We start from the raw sequence: 20,192 nt of genomic DNA on the forward strand, positions 1-20,192 counted from the left end.
AAACTTAGCAAACAGTACCCCATGGGGCACCAACCTCAAGCTAGTGCTTTTACCTCCTGGGAATAGAATAAGACAAACCCACCCCTGAGGCTTTCACTGCTCAGACCCTGGGCCCTCCTTTGTGTTTCCCCCCACAGCACATGGTCCATACTCCCACTAGAGGAAGCCTTTGGAAGCACAGCTCAGATCCCGTGCTACTTCCCACAGAAAGCCTGCCATAGCTCCTATGGCCCTCAGCGGAAAGCCCTGAGGGCCACGGCCGTCTCCAATGTGAGGACAGTGTCCCTGTTTGAGTCCCTGGGCTTGCCAGACAGTGCAGGCTGGTCAATACTTGAGTAATGAATGGATGGATGACCTGACTCTTCAGGAAGCATGCCCCTGCTCACCTTGCCGGTCTCGTGTCCTGCCTCCCCTCAGCTCACCATGCTTTCGGTCACATAGGACTTCACTGCATTGTCTGACTACACCATGCTCTCCGGAACTCAGGGCTTTCCCACTCGTGCTCATTTCTTTAGGGTGGCACAGGTCTTCCCCTCAAAGCCCGAAGGCTGGGGTGACTCCTAGTTCTTCTGAAGCCAGCTTGGGCCTCAGCTCCCAATCCAAGCCTACCCACACCCCAAGCGACCTTAGATGCACTTTCTCTAAGCTACGACCGTTTGGTTGTCTGTGACCTCCACTGGATGATGACCCCTTGAGGGCAGTGGCCTTGTATTATTTTCCATGGGCAGTGTCTGGCACAGAGTCAATGAGCACCAAATAGATGTAGAGGCACGAATGAGTGAGGGCATGAATGAGGGGAAGAAGCCTGGAGCTGGGGCACTGGCCGCACAGCCCTGGCCTGGGCGGTTGCAGCAGCCCTGGGGGCCTGGGAGAGACTTACATATTCTTTGGCTGGGTCACCGATGCTGCCATTGGTGGTTGGGGCGGCGGGCTCTGTGCCGTCTGGCTTTTCCTGCTGCTTCCCCTCCTCCTTGGGCAAGCCACCCTGCCCAGGGAGAGCCACTTCTCCCACGCCGAGGGCCTCGCTCTTGTATTGCTTGACAAATTCTTCCATGAGTTTCAGCTCGTTCTCCAACAGTCCGCGGCAGCGAGAGGGGTCCTGGTCGTAGATGGGGAGCTGGTGCATGAGCTGGCGGCGGCGGTAATAGGCACCCTCAGTGCCTGTCACCGGTTGCTTCTCCTTCGGGATGAGCTCCATGTACTGCAGGCCCTGGGCAGGAGGAGAGAAACCAATCGTGATTCTTAAGCCCCCAGGCAGAGATCTGAGAATTGGCTCGATCTGGAATAGGTGAACAGTTTCCAGCTTCTTCAGGTTTTTGCGGACCCCAAGGATTCTTGAGGAAGAGATGTGAATTTTGGTAACACCCAAGAGAGGCTGAAAGAAGCGTTCACGCTCCCCCAAGTTGTAGTTACAGATCACGTTCTTGATGAGAATGGTGTAATTTAAGTAGATGTTCATTTTGGCTTTGCTGGTTTTGCAACATGGATTTTGTTTCCTTCAACACTAAATATTTTTACTTCACTTACCTCCATGGCAAGGCTCCCAATTGAAAAAAAAAGTCAATCGAGTTTAAAATGGCTTTTCTTTGAAAAACATAATTAAATCATTACGGGTGTAAGGTTTTTCATGGTTTATTAATTGAAAAATACGCAAAGGCACCTTCTAATAGAATTGGCAGGGTCTCAAGTCAATAACATTTCCATGTCGATATGAATGGTAACCATCTGAATATTAATATGTTCATAGATAACTGTCCAATTTGGCCTTTTTTAAAATAAATGAACAGAAATCTTATACTTGGTGGGTCCTAGGGATGGGGAGAAAGGGGGAAATAAAGGTCAAGGCCACACAGCTTGAGAAACTGTGACAGGAACTGTGAGAGGCCATTGTTTATCTTTTACACCTGTTCTCCATTTCTATGTCAGACCCTGACCTAGAACCTGACACACCCACCAGGTTGGCTGATTCCCCCTGCCCAGGTGGCTGCTGCCAGATTTTCCCTCTTAGAACTTGCCTGCCCCATATCGCATCACTGGGGCTGGGCTCATCTTGGGATTGTGTTAATCAACTTGAAAATTCTTACTGCAATTCATCACAAGCAGTCCAGTTGTTGCCTGATTTTAAGGAGTGGTGAGGAACCTGGAGGGGTATACTAGTTCAGAGCCTGATATTAGCTGAGTTTCATCATAAATGAATTCTGGATAAGAGTGTTTTTAGGAAAGGGAGAGGAGGTGACCTGGTTCCTGCAGGACTCAGCAATTGAGGGGTGGCTGTGGATGGCCCCTTGGTGGCGCTGCCCTAGTTCCCCGGGACACCTGGCTGAGATGCCTTCTGGCACTAGGGGCTCACAGCATACCCTGTTAATCCCTGTTCATTTGCACAGTCCCTAATACACTTCAAGGTGCTTTCCCAGACCCAGGAGAGGGCCTGGAAGGTGGACAGAGTCCTGGGGTGTCAGGACATTTGGATTTCTAGTTCCAACCCTGCTGCTGCTTTCTGTGTGAGACTGAGAAAGGACCCAGCCCCTCTGGGCCTCAGTTTCCTCATCTGCAATGCTTAGGGGAGGCTGCATGATTGTTGGGGTCTTGACCATTGTAAGAAGTCTGTAGTGACCTCATTTGACCCTCACCACAACTAAGAGAAATTGGCAGTAGCAATAACCCAAGTTTACAGCCCAGGAAAGGGGACACGGAGGTGATGGATATTCTGGTTGGCCAAAGAGGCCAAGGTTCTTCACCCAACACTTGGCAGAACAAGAATCCCACACGGCTGATGAGGGCTTTTCCTTGACTCTGTCTTAGGAAGACCAGAGCCACCCGTGATTTCAGTCTTGATCACGATGACATTGCTGGTGGCTTTCCAGCACAAACACACCAGACAGATAGGTCTGAGGAACCCAGTCTCCAACTTCACGCTGCATGAGAATCACTTGGAGATCTTGTGAAAAGCGTCCTGGGCCCATCCAAAGACTGATTTAGGAGACTGGAGGGGACTAGAAGTGAGCCCTTTTACAGGTCCCCCTGTGTGCATCTGAAGCAGGACATCCAAGGGTTAGGACCTCTCTGGGGATAGTGGGTGGGGGGAGTGACTGTGACTATCAGAGCACAGGCAAGCAGTAGCCCAACAAGCCAAGAGGCTGGGGCAGGGCCCAGGGCCTGGGGGGTGGTTAGGGACAGCTGTTGAGGGTCAAGCACCCACACCAGCTCTTCCCATTTCTTGCCTGGGGCTTGCCCTGCTCCCAGGATCTAAGGAAGGATTCTGGAGAAGTGGAAATGAGAGCTTGGCTCACTCTGCCGGAATGTGTTGAAGCAGTCCCAGTTACACGGCTGGTTCAACTTAAGGGAGAGTAACGTCTTCAGTGAAGGCTGCCTACTCTGTCAGGTTGAGGAGCTTGAGGGATAATAGAAATAAGTAACACTTATGTGCTGCTTACTATGTTACAGGCATTCCTCTAAGTGCTTTACGTATGTTAACCCATTTAATTCTCACAAACCCCTACGAGAAAGGTACTCACATTACTTCTTGGGAAACTGAGGCACAGAGAAGTTAAGTACTGCCCCAAGGTTGCACAGCTAGTATGTGGGAGAGACAGCTTTGAACTCAGTAGCTTGGGTCTCAAACTCTTCTATTCTGCCTGTCTAGAAGACGGATGATTTGCAAAGAGAAAAAGGAAATGTCCCCCAGTTGCTGGGGGATTTCCCTTTGCCATCACGTCAGGGTGAGTGGACTGGGTACGTATCACCTGGGGCCAGGTTCCCCAGTCCCTGGATATGTCTGTGGCCCTGCACCCCTCCCTGCTTAGCTGGACAGATAAACTCTGTGGTAGACACTCTGGAGAGTGGCCGTGCCAGACAGCCTCTTGTTGATCCCTGCATTCACAGTGTCCTTTCATGGCTCCGTCCTGGCTGTGGGTGTCTGTGGCCTGCAGAGCTCATGGGTTCCTGGCTGGGGCCCTGGAGACAGAGCGTTTCCTTCCCAGGAACCCAGTGTTCTTGTTGCAGCTCCAAGCCCCAGCTGGGTCCCGGCTCCCTGCCTTTGCACTGTTCAGGCCATAGCATATAGCTGCCACTGGAGTGCGTTTTGTGTTGGCTGGCCTTGCCTGGCTGGCCTGACACTCTTGCCTATGCTTCCTACTCACACATTACAGACATCACTAATCAACCCTGATGAGGGTCTCAGAATCCACCTCAACACAGCCCTTCAGGCAATCACTGTTGATGATGTGCACTTGGGGAGCAGATGCTGGGGAGAGAGGGTTGCATCTGAGTCAGCGGCCTGTGCCACTCAGAGCCTATAAGGTCTCTCTCTAGGAAGCCAAAACCTTTAGCAAGAGGTCTTTTCTCAGACCTGTTGGAAAGATTGGTTTAGGTTTTCAGTTTTTCATGAGGACCTTCCTGAGTCATTTGGTGCTTTGCTGTCTAGCTGGGACATCTTGGGTGAAGAGGTTCCCGGAATTAGGCTTTATCAAGAGAGAAATAAAAAACGCAGAGAGGAAAGTGGGAGGGAAAGAGGCTCTTTTCTCAGGGTTGGGCAGTAGAACACACATGAACTCTGGCATCAGAAGACCCAGTCCTGATTCTGCTTATCCTGATTCTTCTCCAGCCGTCAGGTGAGGACAGTAACTGGGCTTCACTTCACAATGTCAATGCTAGTCAATCATGGCCTTTGGAGTGCTGTGTTGAGAAGGATTCTGAGGCCCAATGAGGGCACAGTGGGAGACAGTGCTCTGACTGCTCAGCAATGTCTCCCATGGGTATGGGAGTAGAGGGTGAGGTACGAGTGAGTGCCACCCCGTGTAGGCTCCTCACAAGCCTCTGTTTGCTCCCCTGTAAAATGGGGCTGTAATGGACTCTGCACATAGCGAGTGGTGAGGTGTTAATATTATATACAAAATGCTCAATGAAAGCTGGTTCCCTCCATCTGCTCCATCTTGCCTCCCTCAAAGCCTGGATAGTTTTCAAAGACCCATTCAAGCCCCTCCCTGTTCTTGGAAGCCTTCCCTAGAAATGTTAACCCAAGATACTTGCCTCCCCTACTTACTACCTGCCCAGTTTGCCTGGCCTGTCCTTGTAGGGAACAGCCCAAGCTTTGGAGTCAGGGAGGACTGACTTGAAGACCTGTCTCTGCCATTTAAGTCAGCTGTGGGACATCTGTCTAGCTGTGTCAGCTCTCTGAGCCTTAGCTCCCTTTCTGTAGCTGAGGGTAAAAATAGCACAACCCTAACAGCTAGAAAATTAGGTGAGATTGTACTCGTATAGCTCTTAGTACAGTGTCTGGCACATAGTAAGTACTTAATAAATACTAACAATTAGGTTTATTGTGTCCAGTTTTGAAAGGCTTAAGAATGTCTCTGGCTTTCATTCTGGTTGGGAAGGATGACAGGTAGCATGATTCAGTCCAATTTCCAAAATATAATCAGTTCCGATCACTTGGTAATTAAAAAAAGAGTCGGAAGGTGGGTAGGAAGGGAGAATTGTCCAATCTCAGAAATGTGACTTGCTCAGCAGGCCAGATGCAAGGCAGACAGAGGCGCCTTTATCCTGTGTGGTTTTAGGAGCCAGCATTCATCATGGCCGGATGATGCCATCCTCTGATTAGTCTGGGGCCCAAGCATTTGGGGTTTTCACCAGCCAGATCCTGATGCCCAGAGCCAACTCTTTTACGAGCTGCTTGCTTTAGTTTCCACCGACATCTCAGGGACCCACTTGATGTCTTACCCAGATCTGGGCACTGCAGGCAGACCCGTGTTTGGAACCAGCCAGCCTTTTCCTGCGCTGCTGTTGTTCCGTGCCACCCTCTGTGGCCTGAGATCTGCCCCTGACTAGCCCCCCGAACGGCGAAGGCCAGTGAATCATTCTGTGTTTCCTTCTGTGTAAAATAATTCCTAATTCACAGGGTAGCTGAGCTCAGAAATGCTGAAGTGTTCTTTTTAAAAGATGCTTTTCCAAAAATACAGCTTTAAAAAATAAATCTTTGCCTCTATTCATTTTATCTACACGGGATTTCCTCCCCTCACCCCCACCCCACCGCAAGCTATAGATTAGAATTGTGTTGCTCAAACTCTCTATGGTGAGGGATCAGGATTATTTGGTTAGTTTTACTGCCTATTGCAGAGTGATTTGCGGGCTCACTGCATGTGATGAGAATGTAACACATGCCACGTGAGATTCCCATGTGAGTCTGACCACAAGGGAATTCTATTCAATGAGAGGAGTTCTCTGAGCACATGTTTGAATATCAATTGTTACAAAATTTTCCCAACATTTAGTCTCCACTTCTTGTTGTGGACCAGTCTCAAAGATTTTGTGAAGCGGTGCCATTCCACAGACCACACAGGACAGTGCACAGGACAGCATGGTATCTGCCCTCATGGACCTCACTTCACTCTAGTGTGGGAGAGAGAGGACCACTAAGCAAACACATGCATGAGACAACTACAGCTCACTTCTAAAAGGTTCTAAAGAAACAATGGAGAACTGAGAAAGAGAGTAGGAGGATGGCCGGCATCTCCTGTAGTTTGGGTAGTCAGAGACCTGACTGTCAAAAGGACCCCGCCATGCTAGAGGAGGGAAAGGAGGTTTCAAGTAAGGGAAGAGCAAGTGCAAAGTCCCTGAGGAGCATGACAGCTTAGTGTGTTCTTAGCAGGAAGAAGGAAGGCCCGTAAAGTATTAAGTGAGGGAGGCGTAGAGAAGCTGTGGCGGAGCCTGTGTGGATGGGACTACACACAACTCCAAAGGCTCTCCTTTCCTCCCAGGACAGATGTAACTAAGTGTCAAGCTTGTATCTCGAAAATCGAAAATCGTAGGACCTCTTTTAGCTCATTAACTTGCAGAAATCATCTAGGCTCTTGCTAGTTCAGAGAACCAGCAGCAGCAGCATAGCCTGCGAGCTTGTCAGGAGTGCAGCATTTCAGGACTGGCCCAACCTTACCGGATGCATTTCTGCAAGCTCCCCAAATGATTTATATGCTTATTGAAATTTGAGGAGCACCAGTCTGGTCCACTCGGCTTGAATGTGGCTGCATGTGGCATTACCTGGGGCGTCATTTACACGCTCGCATCTGGTGATTCTGATCCTGAAATCTGGAGCTTCTGATTTAATGGTCTGGGGCAAGGTCTGTGCACGGAGACTTTTTATGGGTCCCCAGGAGATTCCAGGGGGCAGCCAGGGTGTGACCTTGTATAAATCACCTGTTTTCTGTGGGCCTATCCTTTCTACTCTCCTCAGAGTCTCTCCAAGCTTTAGCCTAAGCCTTCTCTAGGTGCTTCTTCCAAACTGTTGTGAAAAGCCAGTTTGGTTCTCCCTTCTCAGAGCAAGGGACCTCAACTGTTGGGGAGAAGCAAGGACTGTTTCTCTGTTCTCCTAGAGGCTTACAAATGGCACAGCCCAGGCCACTTTGAGGGGATATGAACATCTCACAGGTGAAGACAAGCACTTGGAGGGTTCTAGGAGGGTTCTAGATGATAAGCCATCCTCTGTTTCGAAGTGAGGAGCCCAAAGGGAGCCATGAGTGACCCTGTACTAGAGCTAGAAGGGCTCTTAGAGATCATATGAACAACTCTACCCATTTAATAGATGAGGAAAACTGAGGCCCAGGCAGTCTTTACTACAAGATCACATTGTGAAGCAGGAACAGAAATGAAGCCACAGCCCTCTGTAACCGTGCCCTATTCTTATCTTGTCTTTGAAATTCAGGAACCCATGGCATGGCTAACATTTATAAACGCAAGAAAACAACCACTTGGTTGGAAGAAGCTATCTTACCAGTTTCTGGGTGACTCCGGGGGGAGCCCACTCATAGGTGATGGTGTCAAAGGTGGGATCTTTCCCAGTGGCAATGGGATTAGTCATGATCATCCGGTTCCTCTTGTAAATCCGGATGCCGTCCCCACCTTTCACCCGGGCCGTGAGGGTAGAATACTTGGAGTCCATCAGCAAGCGGCCGATTTTTCGATCGTCTTCCAGGTCGGAGCTCAGGCAGTGGTCCTCTTGGCTGCATTTGCATGACTTGCATATTTTCCTGGGGCGGGGTTGAGATGGGGACAAGTGAGATCAACCTCTAGAAAAGAGGGGCAGAGTTCCCTGCTGGCAGCATCTGCCCTTTTGAAAGCAAGCTCAAAGTTTAACTTTAGTAACTTGGAAAGGTTAGCAGCAGACAAATGGTAACCTGAGACCAAAGGGCCTTTAAGATGGGGACTGCATTTGGAAGACTCCAGTCTTTCTATCAGTCTGTCTACCTGTGGGGAATGTGGGATATGACTTTTGCTGGAAAAAAAGCAGCCGTTTTTCCTCATGGTCGTTGTGGTGGCAAAGGCTGGTTCATTTATTAGAGATGCTCTAAAGCAGGAATCTTCATGGTCTGTGGGCAGAACATAGCCCACAATCTGGCCCACAAACTGTAAATAAAGTTTTATTGGAACACAGCCATGACCATTCTCTTGCATATCGCCTGTGGCTGCTTTGAGACTACAGTGGCAGCTTGAGTAGTTGCAATAGGGAGCATATGGCCTTCAAAACCTAGAATATCTACTATCTGGACCTTTACAAAAAGAGTTGTGGACCTCTGTTCAAAGAATTATGAAATTGTCTCCCAAGATTAATGAGCCTCCCAGCTTCAGCAACTTTCAAACTCTTGAGCACTCAGTTAGGAAGTTAGAATACAGCTGGAAATTTTCTTCAAGAAACTGGTGGACAGGACCCAAGGGGAAGCTTAGAAAACCCCTTGGGCTGGAGGGATTGGTGTTCACAGGCAAGGTTTGGTCATGAGGCTGGGAGAAGGAAAAGCATCCTGGGGAAGCCTCAGATTCCCTGGAAAGCCTGACACCTCTCTCTGACAATTAAAAGCAAAAGTGTTTGGCTGCTTTGTGGCATGCTGCTACGGTTTAGAAATCCAGAGAGTTCCACAGTGTGAGAGGAAAAATTTCCCCCTCCCTTTCGGGCCTGTCACCATAGGTGTGTTGTGTCCCAGATATGCTACGCATGTGATTTAAGAGCTTGTTAGGTAAAGTGAGCTCTGTCAAGATGTACAACAGGGATAGGGCGGTCGAGGCACAAGAGATGTCCCTGCAATGCAGGAGCACTTCCCAGCCAGGCATGCCTGAAAGAACCCACCTTTGCTCTTCTAAACTCAGGAAACCAATATATTTAATCCTATATCATAAATAGTGACTATGGCGCTAGCAGAGGCATGCCTTGATGGTCTAGATCAATGGTTCCCAACCAAGGTCAGTTCTGTCCCTCAGGGAGATTTGGCAATACCTGGACACATTTGATTGTCACAATGGGGTGCTACCAGCTTCTATGGGGTAGAGGGTAGGGACGCTGCTCAACATCCTAGAATTCACAGGACAGCCCCTCCACAGCAAAGAGTTACTGGGTCCCAAATGTCAATAATGCTGAGGTTGAGGAACCCTCATCTAGTATGATGAAAAAGAGGCCCCGTCATAGCCTTCAAGGAGCCTACAGTTGGGGTGGGAGAGGGAGAAACAATAACGTAAAGTAGAATCAGGTTGGGCCATATGAGAGCAACATATGCTCTGGGTAGTTCTGCTGGCCAGGACCAGTTCCCCAGGTATGTGGAAAAGGGCTCAGTGGTGATGACTTTGGAAAACAGTGCGTTACTGAAGGTTAAACACATTTCTTTCGTGTGAGGCTGCTTCTTGCTTGTAATGCACTGATGTGCAGCGTGACTTAAAGTGGGGGGAGAACACAGCATTTCCAATATAATTTTAGGAGAAGCTTGCAGTCCAAGTTCACCTTCGGTGGGCTGCAATGGAAGAAAAGTGAAAATTGACCATTTCAAGGATAATTCTAGCACTACAAAAGAGAATACGGTCTTAAAGGCGATGCAGGGCAAAAATGAGAGGTCTTTTTTGTTGTTCTCTTAAGAAGAGGATGCTTGTTTTGTGGAATTGAGGCATTTTATTTATGATCGGTAATATTCTCCTGCCTCTCCCTTTTACGAGGCATGAAGGAGACTGATTCTCTAAGAAGACAGGTGATAGTACCATTGGTTTCACACAGGCGGTGACAGCAGGCAGTGGAAGGAGGAGGAAGAGGAAGGAAGAGGAGAAAGTCTAGTGTCCCATGGGTCCTCTGACTTCCCCAATACTGCCCGTACCTGGGTGAGGAAGCTGCCCTTGGCTTATTTTGCTTAATACAGACTCTCAGGTTGCTATTAGAGATGTGGGAATGCAAACACTTTGAAATGGAAGATGTTGATGCATGTGAGATGTGCTTTGAGATTGTGTCAACATTATTTTTCTCCTTTCTTTGTGCTTTTCCTGTTGCCAGGCATATTTCTGGCACTTTATAGAGAGTCCACCCCTCTCTTTCCAGGCACCTGGATTGTAGAGGACACAGGTACACTACAAAGATCCTCAATGGGGTTAAAATGGCCATTTCTGCCATTTGTCGTAGGCATCCTGGAATTGTGGAAAAGACACAGCCTTGGCATCTAACCCGTCTGCACACTGGCCCACCTTAGGTCCATGGTCAAGTTCCTTATCTGTGAAATGAGAGGGTCGGTCTGCATCAGGGCTGGCAAACCACAGCCCGTAGGTCAAATCTTATTTTTGTATAGCCCGTGAACTAAGAATAGTTTTTACATTTTTAAATGGGTAAACATTTTGAATATCTATAGCCTTAAATCAATTAATGCTTTCATGCTACAAGGACCAAGATGAATAGGTATGACAGAGACCATACGGCCTGCAAAGCCTAAAACGATGACTGTCTGGCCCTTTATAGAAAATTTGCTGACCCCTGATCTACTTGATGAGTTTTCAAACTTTGCTGCACTTCCAAGTCACCTGGGGAGCTGGGTAAACTTAGACAGGCTCCGCTCTGGGCCCTGCTAGTCAGATCCATGGGTCCGGAGTGGGATCCAGACGTGGGTACTTGTGACCCTGTCCCTGAAGTGATTCTCATGCACATCAAAGTGCCAGAGCTGCTAGTGGGTTCCTTTCAGGAAGTTAAGCAGCTCAGGTTGACTTTCTCTGCACTGTCTCTGGAAAAGCACAGGAAGCCCAGCTATTACATTATGGAAGGATTATTTATGAAGAACCCTGCCCTGGTGAGAAGAGGTGGAATTAACACTACAGTGCCCGGGGCAGCTGCTAAAGCTGGCCAGAAGACAGGACCTCATGAGAAGGGGCGCCACCATAAGGAGGCTGGGAGAGTCTATCAAGAGCGACCCCTAAAGAATGCAAACTTTTGTAATTTGAAGAGACAGTTTTCATATTATGTTCCCTTTTTCCCCTCAAATTGCGGTTTCATCTCTACCTACTGAAGTCAGTGTACATTCAAAAAATAAAGCTAATTAGAATTATATATCTCTATCTATCTATCTATCTATCTATCTATCTATCTATCTATCTATCTATCTATCTATCTACCTATCTATCTACTATCTATCTGCATGCAAGGAAGAGACCTTGCGTTGGGCTCCCTCTGAAACCCCTGGAGTCCTGGAGGAGTGTTTTCCTCTACCTTGAAGGGAAATTCAGCATCCTGTGAGGTTGGCCAGACAGGCAGGGAGCCTGGCATGGCATTTGGAAAGTGGGATGTTAAAGGTTTCCAGGGAAATGCTTCCTTATGTTAGTCCTGAAAGTCTGCTCTTGTACCCTCCTCTCTAAGTAATTCTATTCTGTACTCCTAATGCTAATTCCATTCTAATTCTACTAACCATGGGAATCATTCATTCGATTGCAATCCAATTTGCCTGAAACTATGGAAATGTAAAGCGAGAAGGGGATCCAACAGTGCATTAGCTCCAACATCCCTCATTTTTGGATGGGAAATCTGAGACTCAGAGAAGGGAAGCATCTTGTCCAAGCAGAGTCAGCATGTGAATTCTGTCCTGTGATTCTCCGCCGAGGGCCTTTCCCACAAAACCAGGCTGGCTGCCACTTTGATCATTTAAATCTCTTTCAAACTATTGAGAGTATGAGAATTGGAGCATAAAAATGCTGTCATGGTTTCCCTCCTAAGGGTCTTGGGCCTCACTGCTCCAATATGGCTTGAGTTTAGGTCCCTGTTAAGGTTGTTCAAACCAAAGATGACACTTGATATGTCAAAGATGACCTACATGTTGCAATCTGTGTTTCTCAAGGATAAATTCACTTCATGTTCAAATCATTTGTAGGATTATGAGGAAATGTAGGGATTAAAATAATGCTGAATGGCTTCTGCCTCCAGCCAGGAGGGACAAGGTCCAGAATTGCCCTCCTTCCGTAAACAACTAGAAAAGCAGACAAAACATATTAAACGACTATTCTCAGATGTCAGACAATAGGAAGCGTGGGACTGTGATCCTTGAGAGAAGGGAAATGTGATGGAACTGCCTCGGTGTGTGCATTTAGGGAACATTAATCCCCTGCCCCAAGAACTCTAAAAGGAGGCCTCCTAAAAACTCTAAAAACAGGCCTCCTGTTTTAAGGATCCGAAGCTGATGAGGAGTCAGCATTTTTCTACCACACCCTGATGGCAGATTCAGGACGAATGGGGTGGCATGATAGGGACACTGAGTCTCCTCTAGGCCAGAAAGAGCTCAAGTGGTCAAAATAAGTGGTCAAAATAGAGGTGTGGGGGTTTCCCATCCTGGGAATGTTTTAGCTGTGGGAGGAATTTGTGCAGGGGACAGGAGCCGGGATTGGATGACCTTGAAGGTCCTTGCTTCCAGAGACCACGCGAGGTACTCTGTGGTAAGGACTGTCGGCATGAAGACAAGGAATAGTCGTGTGCTTCTAGAGCGCAGGGCACACAATATTACAGGATGGTTGAGAGTATGGGATGGCGTTTCCTGCAGATCCGAGTTTGAATCCTGCCATTTAGTAGCATCTCCGTGTTACCCACCCCTCAGTTTCCTGATCTGCAAAATGGAGATACTAATACCTACTGTTTTGGGTCATTTCAACATTCAAATACAAAAGATTCAGCTCAGTACAATAAATGTTTTTGTCATTGCCTTCTCTCAGTGGAAGTCAACATCTCTGAGACAACACCTTCCAAATTTTGTTCCTCCACTGAGTGCCCAAGGCAATGCTCTGGCAGTGGGACAAAAGCTCCGTCTTTGCTATTGTGGCCTCTAGAACTTACCCTCTCTCACACAGTCACACAGGCTGTGCCCCACACAACTCCTGGGGGTGCCATCCACATAGATGCTGATGTGAATAGTGCCAGGAGTTGTGCAAAGTGGCAGCCCTACCTCTAGTTTTCAGAGTCCTCAATTAACAAAAAGAAAGAAAGCAAAGTCCAGCTGGATCTTATGGCCTTCCTGAATAGACATGAATCCCAGGTCCTGGTTTGTAAGTACTGTGGATACAATGACTTATTTCTGCCCCGGGGCACTCCCAGATCAAAACTCACCAACAGAGATGACAGTGCAGGAGGAGATCAAACCCATATACCCAATCCCAGGAGAGACAGTTCTACCCAGAGTGGACCAGGCATCAGCTAACAACTGGCCACACTTTCTCAGCGGAGTCCTTGCTGGGCTGAGCCTGGCAGCCTCCACCTTGAAATGGTTTATGGAGCGCTAAACTCCTTCTTCATCTGGGCTCCCACGGGCTTTTCTGGCACTCCTTTGGAGCCACTCCTCCCCACAACATGCATCTTAAGCAGTCCCAGCAGAGAATGACCAGGGTTCCCCGAAAGGACAGCCAAGAAGTGAAGGCAGGCAGGGCCTCCCTTGACAAACTCTGTTACCTCCACGAATGTGGCTCGAAGCCTGAACACGTCCCCTTGCATCTCAAACAAGGCACACCTCTCGCTGATTGCTGCTGGCCCAGGGACATCTGGAAAATAAGCAGAAAAGAGGGTGTTTTCCTTCTAAATGTCTTGGACCGGGGATGCTTGACCTCTGAAAGACTTGGCATGCCCGCAAAGGGACTGTGTGGGGTTCAAAGGGCTTGAGACGAATACAGCATCCCTGTTTACCGGGAGCACTTACTGTTTACCATCACTTACTGTTTACCGGAAGACCAGCTGGGAAAGTCGCCATGGGGCAGGCAAGTATGGAAGGGTGGGGCCCTTCCCGAGACACATGCAATGGGGGCTCATTCCCTGCCTCCCGTGCTGTCTCCAGAAACCAAGGCTGCTCTGAGGGACCCTCTGCTCTTCCTCCCACCCTACCCACTCTCCTGATCCACTTGTTGCTGGAATGGGACCCTCCAGGGAGTGCCTCCTCTCCTTCATTTATTGATAAGGTGTGATTAAACCAAAGCGCAAACAAATGTTCATGCGGCCAAATGTTTATAGCTCAAAGCATAACTTAATTTTGCTAAAACATGAAAACTCAGGAGCATTTGAAGTCTGGTCACCCTTTGGAAGGAGACCAACATACGAGTCAGGTTTTATTATTTGTTACCAGCCAAAGGTAACAAAGGTGCAATGGCTGCTGACGATGATAGGTTTAGACCCAAATGGCTCTCGAATGGGGTCTTTGAACCAGCAGCATTACTGGAAGCTCGCCAGAAATGCAGACCCTTAGGTCTCACTCCAGCCCTTTTGAATCAGAATATGGACTTTAACAAAATTCAAGAGACTTGTATTACATTAAAATTGGAGAAGCAGTGGGTTAGTATATGGGTCTGCTAGCTGAGAAACCTACCTGATTCTCCACTGGGAGTGGGGGGTGTGTATAGATGAGTCGGTACAGGTATGTACATGCATTATTGTTTTATCAAAAGCAAGGCTCTGTCAATTAGTAAGATAAAGGGATAAGCTCCTCATCCAACAAACTATTGATTCATGTAACCATTTATTCAGCATCTACTATATGCCAGGCACAGGGATACATCATAAAATTCAGGTATTCCCTAGAAGAAGTCACAGTCTCGGGGGAGATGGAGGGCGAAAAACATACTTATCACTTGCTTCTAGAAGGGGTAAGTTTGAGGCAAGGAAACTGCCTCGTGTGTAGTAGAAAAGGCAAAGAGTTCAGAGCGTGAGAGACCTGGATTCCAAACCCAGCTTCACAACTTAACAGCCACATTGACCTTGCCCAACTGAGCCTCAGTTTTCTTAAACCTGGTTATGGGTACAGAGATAATGTATGTAAAGTGCCTGACTGTATTAGCTACTAAAAATGGTAGCTGCTATTTTCACACAGACTTGAGGAGCACAGAGTAAGATGTCAGTAAATCCATATGGGAAATCCAGGGAGGCTTCTTAGAGGAGGTGGCTCTGGGTCAGGGCTATGAAAATGAGCCAGCAGAAAATGAGAAGGGGATTCCTGGAAGAAGAAAGAGAATGTACAAGGGCAAAAAGATACAAAAGGGCTTGATGGGGAAGGTGTCAAAATCTGAGCATGCTCTTTGGAACATGTCAGCTCTCTTTGTTCTAACACACATTCACAGCCTTGGTGAGTAAGAGCCATGTTACACATATGTGAAGGGAAGTGTGTTCATGTTTGCGCCTGCTTACTATTAAAATTGAAAAACAAGATGGTGTTCACAACCAACTCATCATCCTAAGCTGGGAGCTTTCATTTGCAGGCAGAGCTTTGCTCCCGAAAGCCACTGGCATATGAAACCTTGCAAACTCCCGCCTCTTATTCTTGACACCTTGGATTCTACTGGTTGAAATACAGTGATCCTTTCACAGTTACTATTTGAATGATTCAAAGGTTGCTTTGGAAGGTGTACAATTTATGAATAAGGCTTCATCGTTGGATTGTTTTAAATAGACCCAGAGGAGTAAGGCTTGGAAACAGAAGAGCTATGTGGAAGCATTTTGAAAGTGGCCAAGCACCCTGCATGCTTGAGCATTATTGTTCTAATGAGTGGCTGATTTAACAGTCATCCTACAAGAGGATTAGTCCCGATGCTTGGCCGGGAGAGTGGAGCTGCTAGTCCAGGGTTTGGTTCAGAAACGGTGATGTCAGGTAGCGCAGCACAGCAGAGTCCTGGCCTGCGGGATGGAGGCTGGCCCTACGTGCCAACTGTGACACGTTAGCTGCGCAGCTAGAGGCAACTCATTTCTTTCCTCGCCCACCCAAAGTTGCTCCTCTGTTAAATTACAAAACTGGCTTGCATTGGGGTTGCCCAAATCTTGTTCTGCAGCATCCTAGTTCTGTGAGATGATACAAAGTGGTTCATGGCTGAGGGTGGGAAACATTATATGATCAAATAAAAATGATGGTCACTGGATACAAAATGGCTTCTAGAACCTGTGGTAGCCTACATTGGAAGCGAGAAGAGTGGGGAAGAGCAGGCAGCTATTTATGTTAAGAGGTCCAGGATTTGGGCTCAGATGGTCAGGGTTTTAGTCCCAATGTTTGTGCCTTCCTTCTGCTGGACTTGGGCCAGTGACTGGACTTGTGGTGTCTCAGTCTCTTCATCTGTGCTGTGGGGATAATAGGCACCAACCCGCCTCATGGAGTTACTGTGATGGTTAATTGGGTTGCTACACAAAAGGGCTGAACCTGCATTTATTATGTACGGAGTATTTGTTGCTGTCATTACAACTTGTGTAAGCAGTCTGAGAGACCCTGACACAATTTTCCCCCCACTTCAGAATTCTAGGGAACTTCAGAGGAACTACTTTTCTAACTGCACACCGCAGGTACTTTCTTACTCTCTCCTTTGTTTCATGTGTATAAGAGTTGGCTTCTCTGACTAGGTGTAAGGAGCAGAGGGTGGGCCCTTGTCTTCTTCCTGCTAGTGGGACAGTTTCCATGGCGAAAGAAGTCAGTGGGAGAGAAGACTAAATGTCCTTGTGAGGAAGAAATAGATTTGGGCCATCAGGCCATACTTGCAGCCAATTTCCTGGCAGACTGTTTAGCAATAAATAGTCATTTGTCCACTGCATGCCATTCATCCAGGAGCCAGCCAGACCCAGCTGTCTCCGACACAGAAAATGACGATCCCGTTTATTGAGGAGGGGAAAAAATCAACCTGTGTTTCAAGCGAAGTATTCCCATTTATAAACAGTGGGCTTTTCTGCTGTGGACTTTGTCACAGATGAAAGAAGGCACAGTGGCCCATAGTAGCTGAGAAGAGCCTACAAGGACCTGTCACTGAAACAAATGAGTTCTTGGAATGCAGCATGTATTCTGCTATTCTGCCTTTTTTTTTTCTTTCTTTTTTTTAGGGAAGAATAAAATGTTTTGACAATTTTCTTTGGCTCAAGATAGTAGGATGTGGTTCATCTAATGTGGAACTTAATTGTGTCAAGGACTTAAAAGGAATTAGATCAGGAGTCCTCTTGGGCCTGAGAGGGCAAGGGCAGCAGAGGACTCCCTCCTCCTTTGAACATTTACCTTCAAGTGCACCCCAAGGGAAATCTTAAAGGGGGGCACTGTCACCAAGAACAATGTAGGATTGCGATGGAGAGGAACTGAAAAGGGGAAATGCAATACGGAGTTTAGGGGTGAGCACGGGACCTGGAATTAGAAATGGGGGTTTTCCTCCCAGCTCAGCTTGTCTCGCTTTGTGTAACTCCGTTTCCTCCTCTGAAAAATGGGGTTTTCCCTGCCCTTTTTGTCTCAATAAGGCTGTTGTAAACGTCATGTAAGATTAAAAGGTTGTTTGTAAAGTGAAATAAGTAATTATCACTGTTAAAAAAAAGTCATCCAAAACTTGAACATAAGGCAGAGAGATGGGTGGCACTGCCTTTCAATATCATATGGTGGCTATATGACATTGGCCTCTGCCTCTGAGCCCCCGAGGATTGTCCAGAAAAATGTACTTTGCTCTACTCCAAGACTTGGTGTTACATGTTAACTTGTAGATTTTTCTCTAGTTGAGATACAAATATAAATCATTTTTGTCTTTTTGAAAAAGATAGCCCTAAAGTTTTACTGTCCTGTAGGATATTAGCTAGTTATGTACCTAACCAGTTTTGTCCTAACATTAAATACCTAGCTCCTCAGATGTTTTTTGAACTGGTCTAAATCTCTGATGACTCCTTTTAATTAATGAGTTGACTAACATCTTTGCCAAGTTTCATTTTATATTTGCACAAGAGTCATGATTTTAACTTTTTGAAAAGGCTATCTAACACTATCACACGCCCTCTCCCCTACGGGGTCCCAGGAGAGAAGGAGGAGTGAGGGTGGAGGTGGTTGGCGTGGGGTGGAGTTATGAGACGGTCCAGAGAAGAACTGAAATCATATACAGAAAAATGATCCCAGAACTTCCCTACCACCGTCAACAAGCCCCAAATAATAACAACTTGAGAGTCCACAGAGTGATTTTGCTTACTTATGCATCATTCGCTCCCTTAACAATTATGACAAGCCTGTGAGGTTTAATCATTACTCCTGGTCAACTGGTGATGCAGGACAGTGAGTCTGAGGCAGGAGAAGCAACTTGTCCGTTCAGAATGCTCTGACTGCAGTTTCTCTGGGGGAGGGCACCTTCTAAGTCTATAATTATCTGTACTGGCCTTTAAGCAGAAATGTTTTATCTTTCTTACTGTTTATGACTGTAGCTAACATTTATTGAGTACGCCTTATGTGCCGGGCAAATGCCAAGCATTTTCATAATATTTAACTGAGGCTTCTTCATGAACCTACTTTTAGTAACATCATGTTCAGATGAGAAAACAGGCCCAGAGAGGTTAAGAGCCAATAGCTGGTAAGTGGTAGAGTCAGGAAGTGAAATCAGACAGGTCTTCCGAACTATGCTCTCATTCAATCTGCGCTGGCACTTTCCACCAAACACTTCACAGCTTACAAAGTATATTCATATCAGCCCTAGGCTGTAGATATGCTTGTGTGGCTCATGAGAAAAGCAAGCTCATAGGACGGAAGAGAACTGCTGCCCAGGACGTGACTCACACTCACGTCTTTGGAATCCAGACCCTGTGACTTCCTACCACACCAGGAGTCTCCAGACTCCAGACACCCTCCTACAAGTCTGGCCTGGACTCTGAGCATCAGGCCAGTTGGGTCCAAAGGGCAGGCCTAGTGTGTCTGTTGGGTGGGAAGTCCTAGAAGGGTCATGGTTGGGAGGAGTAGGACAAGGTCATGATCACCTCGGTCCCAGGAGTTCTACCATTCAACCCTGTTCTGCTAGATAAAGTGTAGAAGTTCAAGGCAACGGACAGGCCTCAAGGGCAGTTGGAGAGGACGTAGTCAGAGGAGCAAGTGAATCAGAACCAGTGTCATGGAAGAAAAGTGCCACGGTCCTGGCTTCACCTAGTTTACCTGCATTAATGACTACAGGTCATATATGCTTAGTATCAGCCCAGGGAGCTGGAATACACACTGGGACCCAAGTTCTGGAGCTGGGTCACAGTGTTTCCTAGAAGCTGTTTTCACTTGAAAAAACAAAACCCAAAACCAAACCAAACCATAATAACCAACTTGTGAGTCCTTTCTGGATTTATTCCCAACTCTTAAGTTCGTTTATATTGAGGATCCTAGCACCCACCTCATTTTGAAGTTATGCTAAACCACTTTCAAAGGCATAAGCGTTGTTGAATGTTAGACGTCACAGGGCTCCCACGATGTGGCCCACCTCACCTGTCCAAACTCATCCATTTCTACTTCCATATCATCTACTGTTTCTACCCAGATTCTTTTCCCAATCACCCGAGCCTCTTGCAGTTCTCCTAAATATACACTCAGCGTTTTTGCTCACGGTCATGTAAACTTCAGAGAGCTTCAACCACTCTTTAGAGACCAGCTGAAGTCCCATGTTTTCCATAATAGAAAGAATTAATAGCAGCTGTAACAAGTACTAGGCTTTGTGGTTTTCCCAGTCACTGTGCTAAGCCTGAGCTCATGAAAATCTTGCACCGCCTGTATGAGATAAGTCATCTTGCACTGTTCTCAATGTGTGGTCCCATGCAGCGTCTGGGAACTTGTGAGCCGTGCAGGTAGATCCTCACTACTGACCCCAGACCTGCTGAATCAGGCTTGTTGCTGCCCGCCCCTTCCCCCCTCCCCATGATTGTTCAAACCCTCCAGGTAATTTGGATGCACAACTAATGCAGGAGAGACACTGATCTTTGCTGGTATCCTCAGGTTGCACATGAGTTAACTGAAAGGTAACTGCTTATTTTGGCTGACTCAGTGCCTGGATGAAACACTGTCAGTGATAAAACCAGGAACGCAAACCAGGACGAGTTGGGCTCCCTTATTCAGGGGATTCAAGAGATCAAATTAAAGTACTAGAGCTTGGATTTGAATCCAGGTCTCTCTAAATCCCGAATCTCCATTTTAATTTAACCAATGAACTGC

The 20,192-nt window shown here is 47.2% G+C and overlaps 1 protein-coding gene across 1 annotated transcript in view; it reads right to left on the reverse strand.

Moving 5' to 3' along the window:
• Positions 1-20,192, reverse strand: part of LMCD1 (LIM and cysteine rich domains 1) — a 57,386-nt gene that overhangs the window by 16,245 nt on the left and 20,949 nt on the right. Inside the window, exons 2-4 of the mRNA XM_019748313.2 lie at positions 13,709-13,797; positions 7,766-8,021; positions 881-1,210 (exon numbers count right to left, since the gene is read on the reverse strand). Of these exons, the coding sequence (XP_019603872.1) occupies positions 881-1,210; positions 7,766-8,021; positions 13,709-13,797 (675 nt within the window). The remainder of the gene's footprint in view (positions 1-880; positions 1,211-7,765; positions 8,022-13,708; positions 13,798-20,192) is intronic.

Source organism: Rhinolophus sinicus, chromosome 5 (assembly GCF_057876585.1).
Source record: "Rhinolophus sinicus isolate RSI-liver-muscle chromosome 5, RSI-T2T, whole genome shotgun sequence".
Classification (NCBI taxonomy): domain Eukaryota; kingdom Metazoa; phylum Chordata; class Mammalia; order Chiroptera; family Rhinolophidae; genus Rhinolophus; species Rhinolophus sinicus.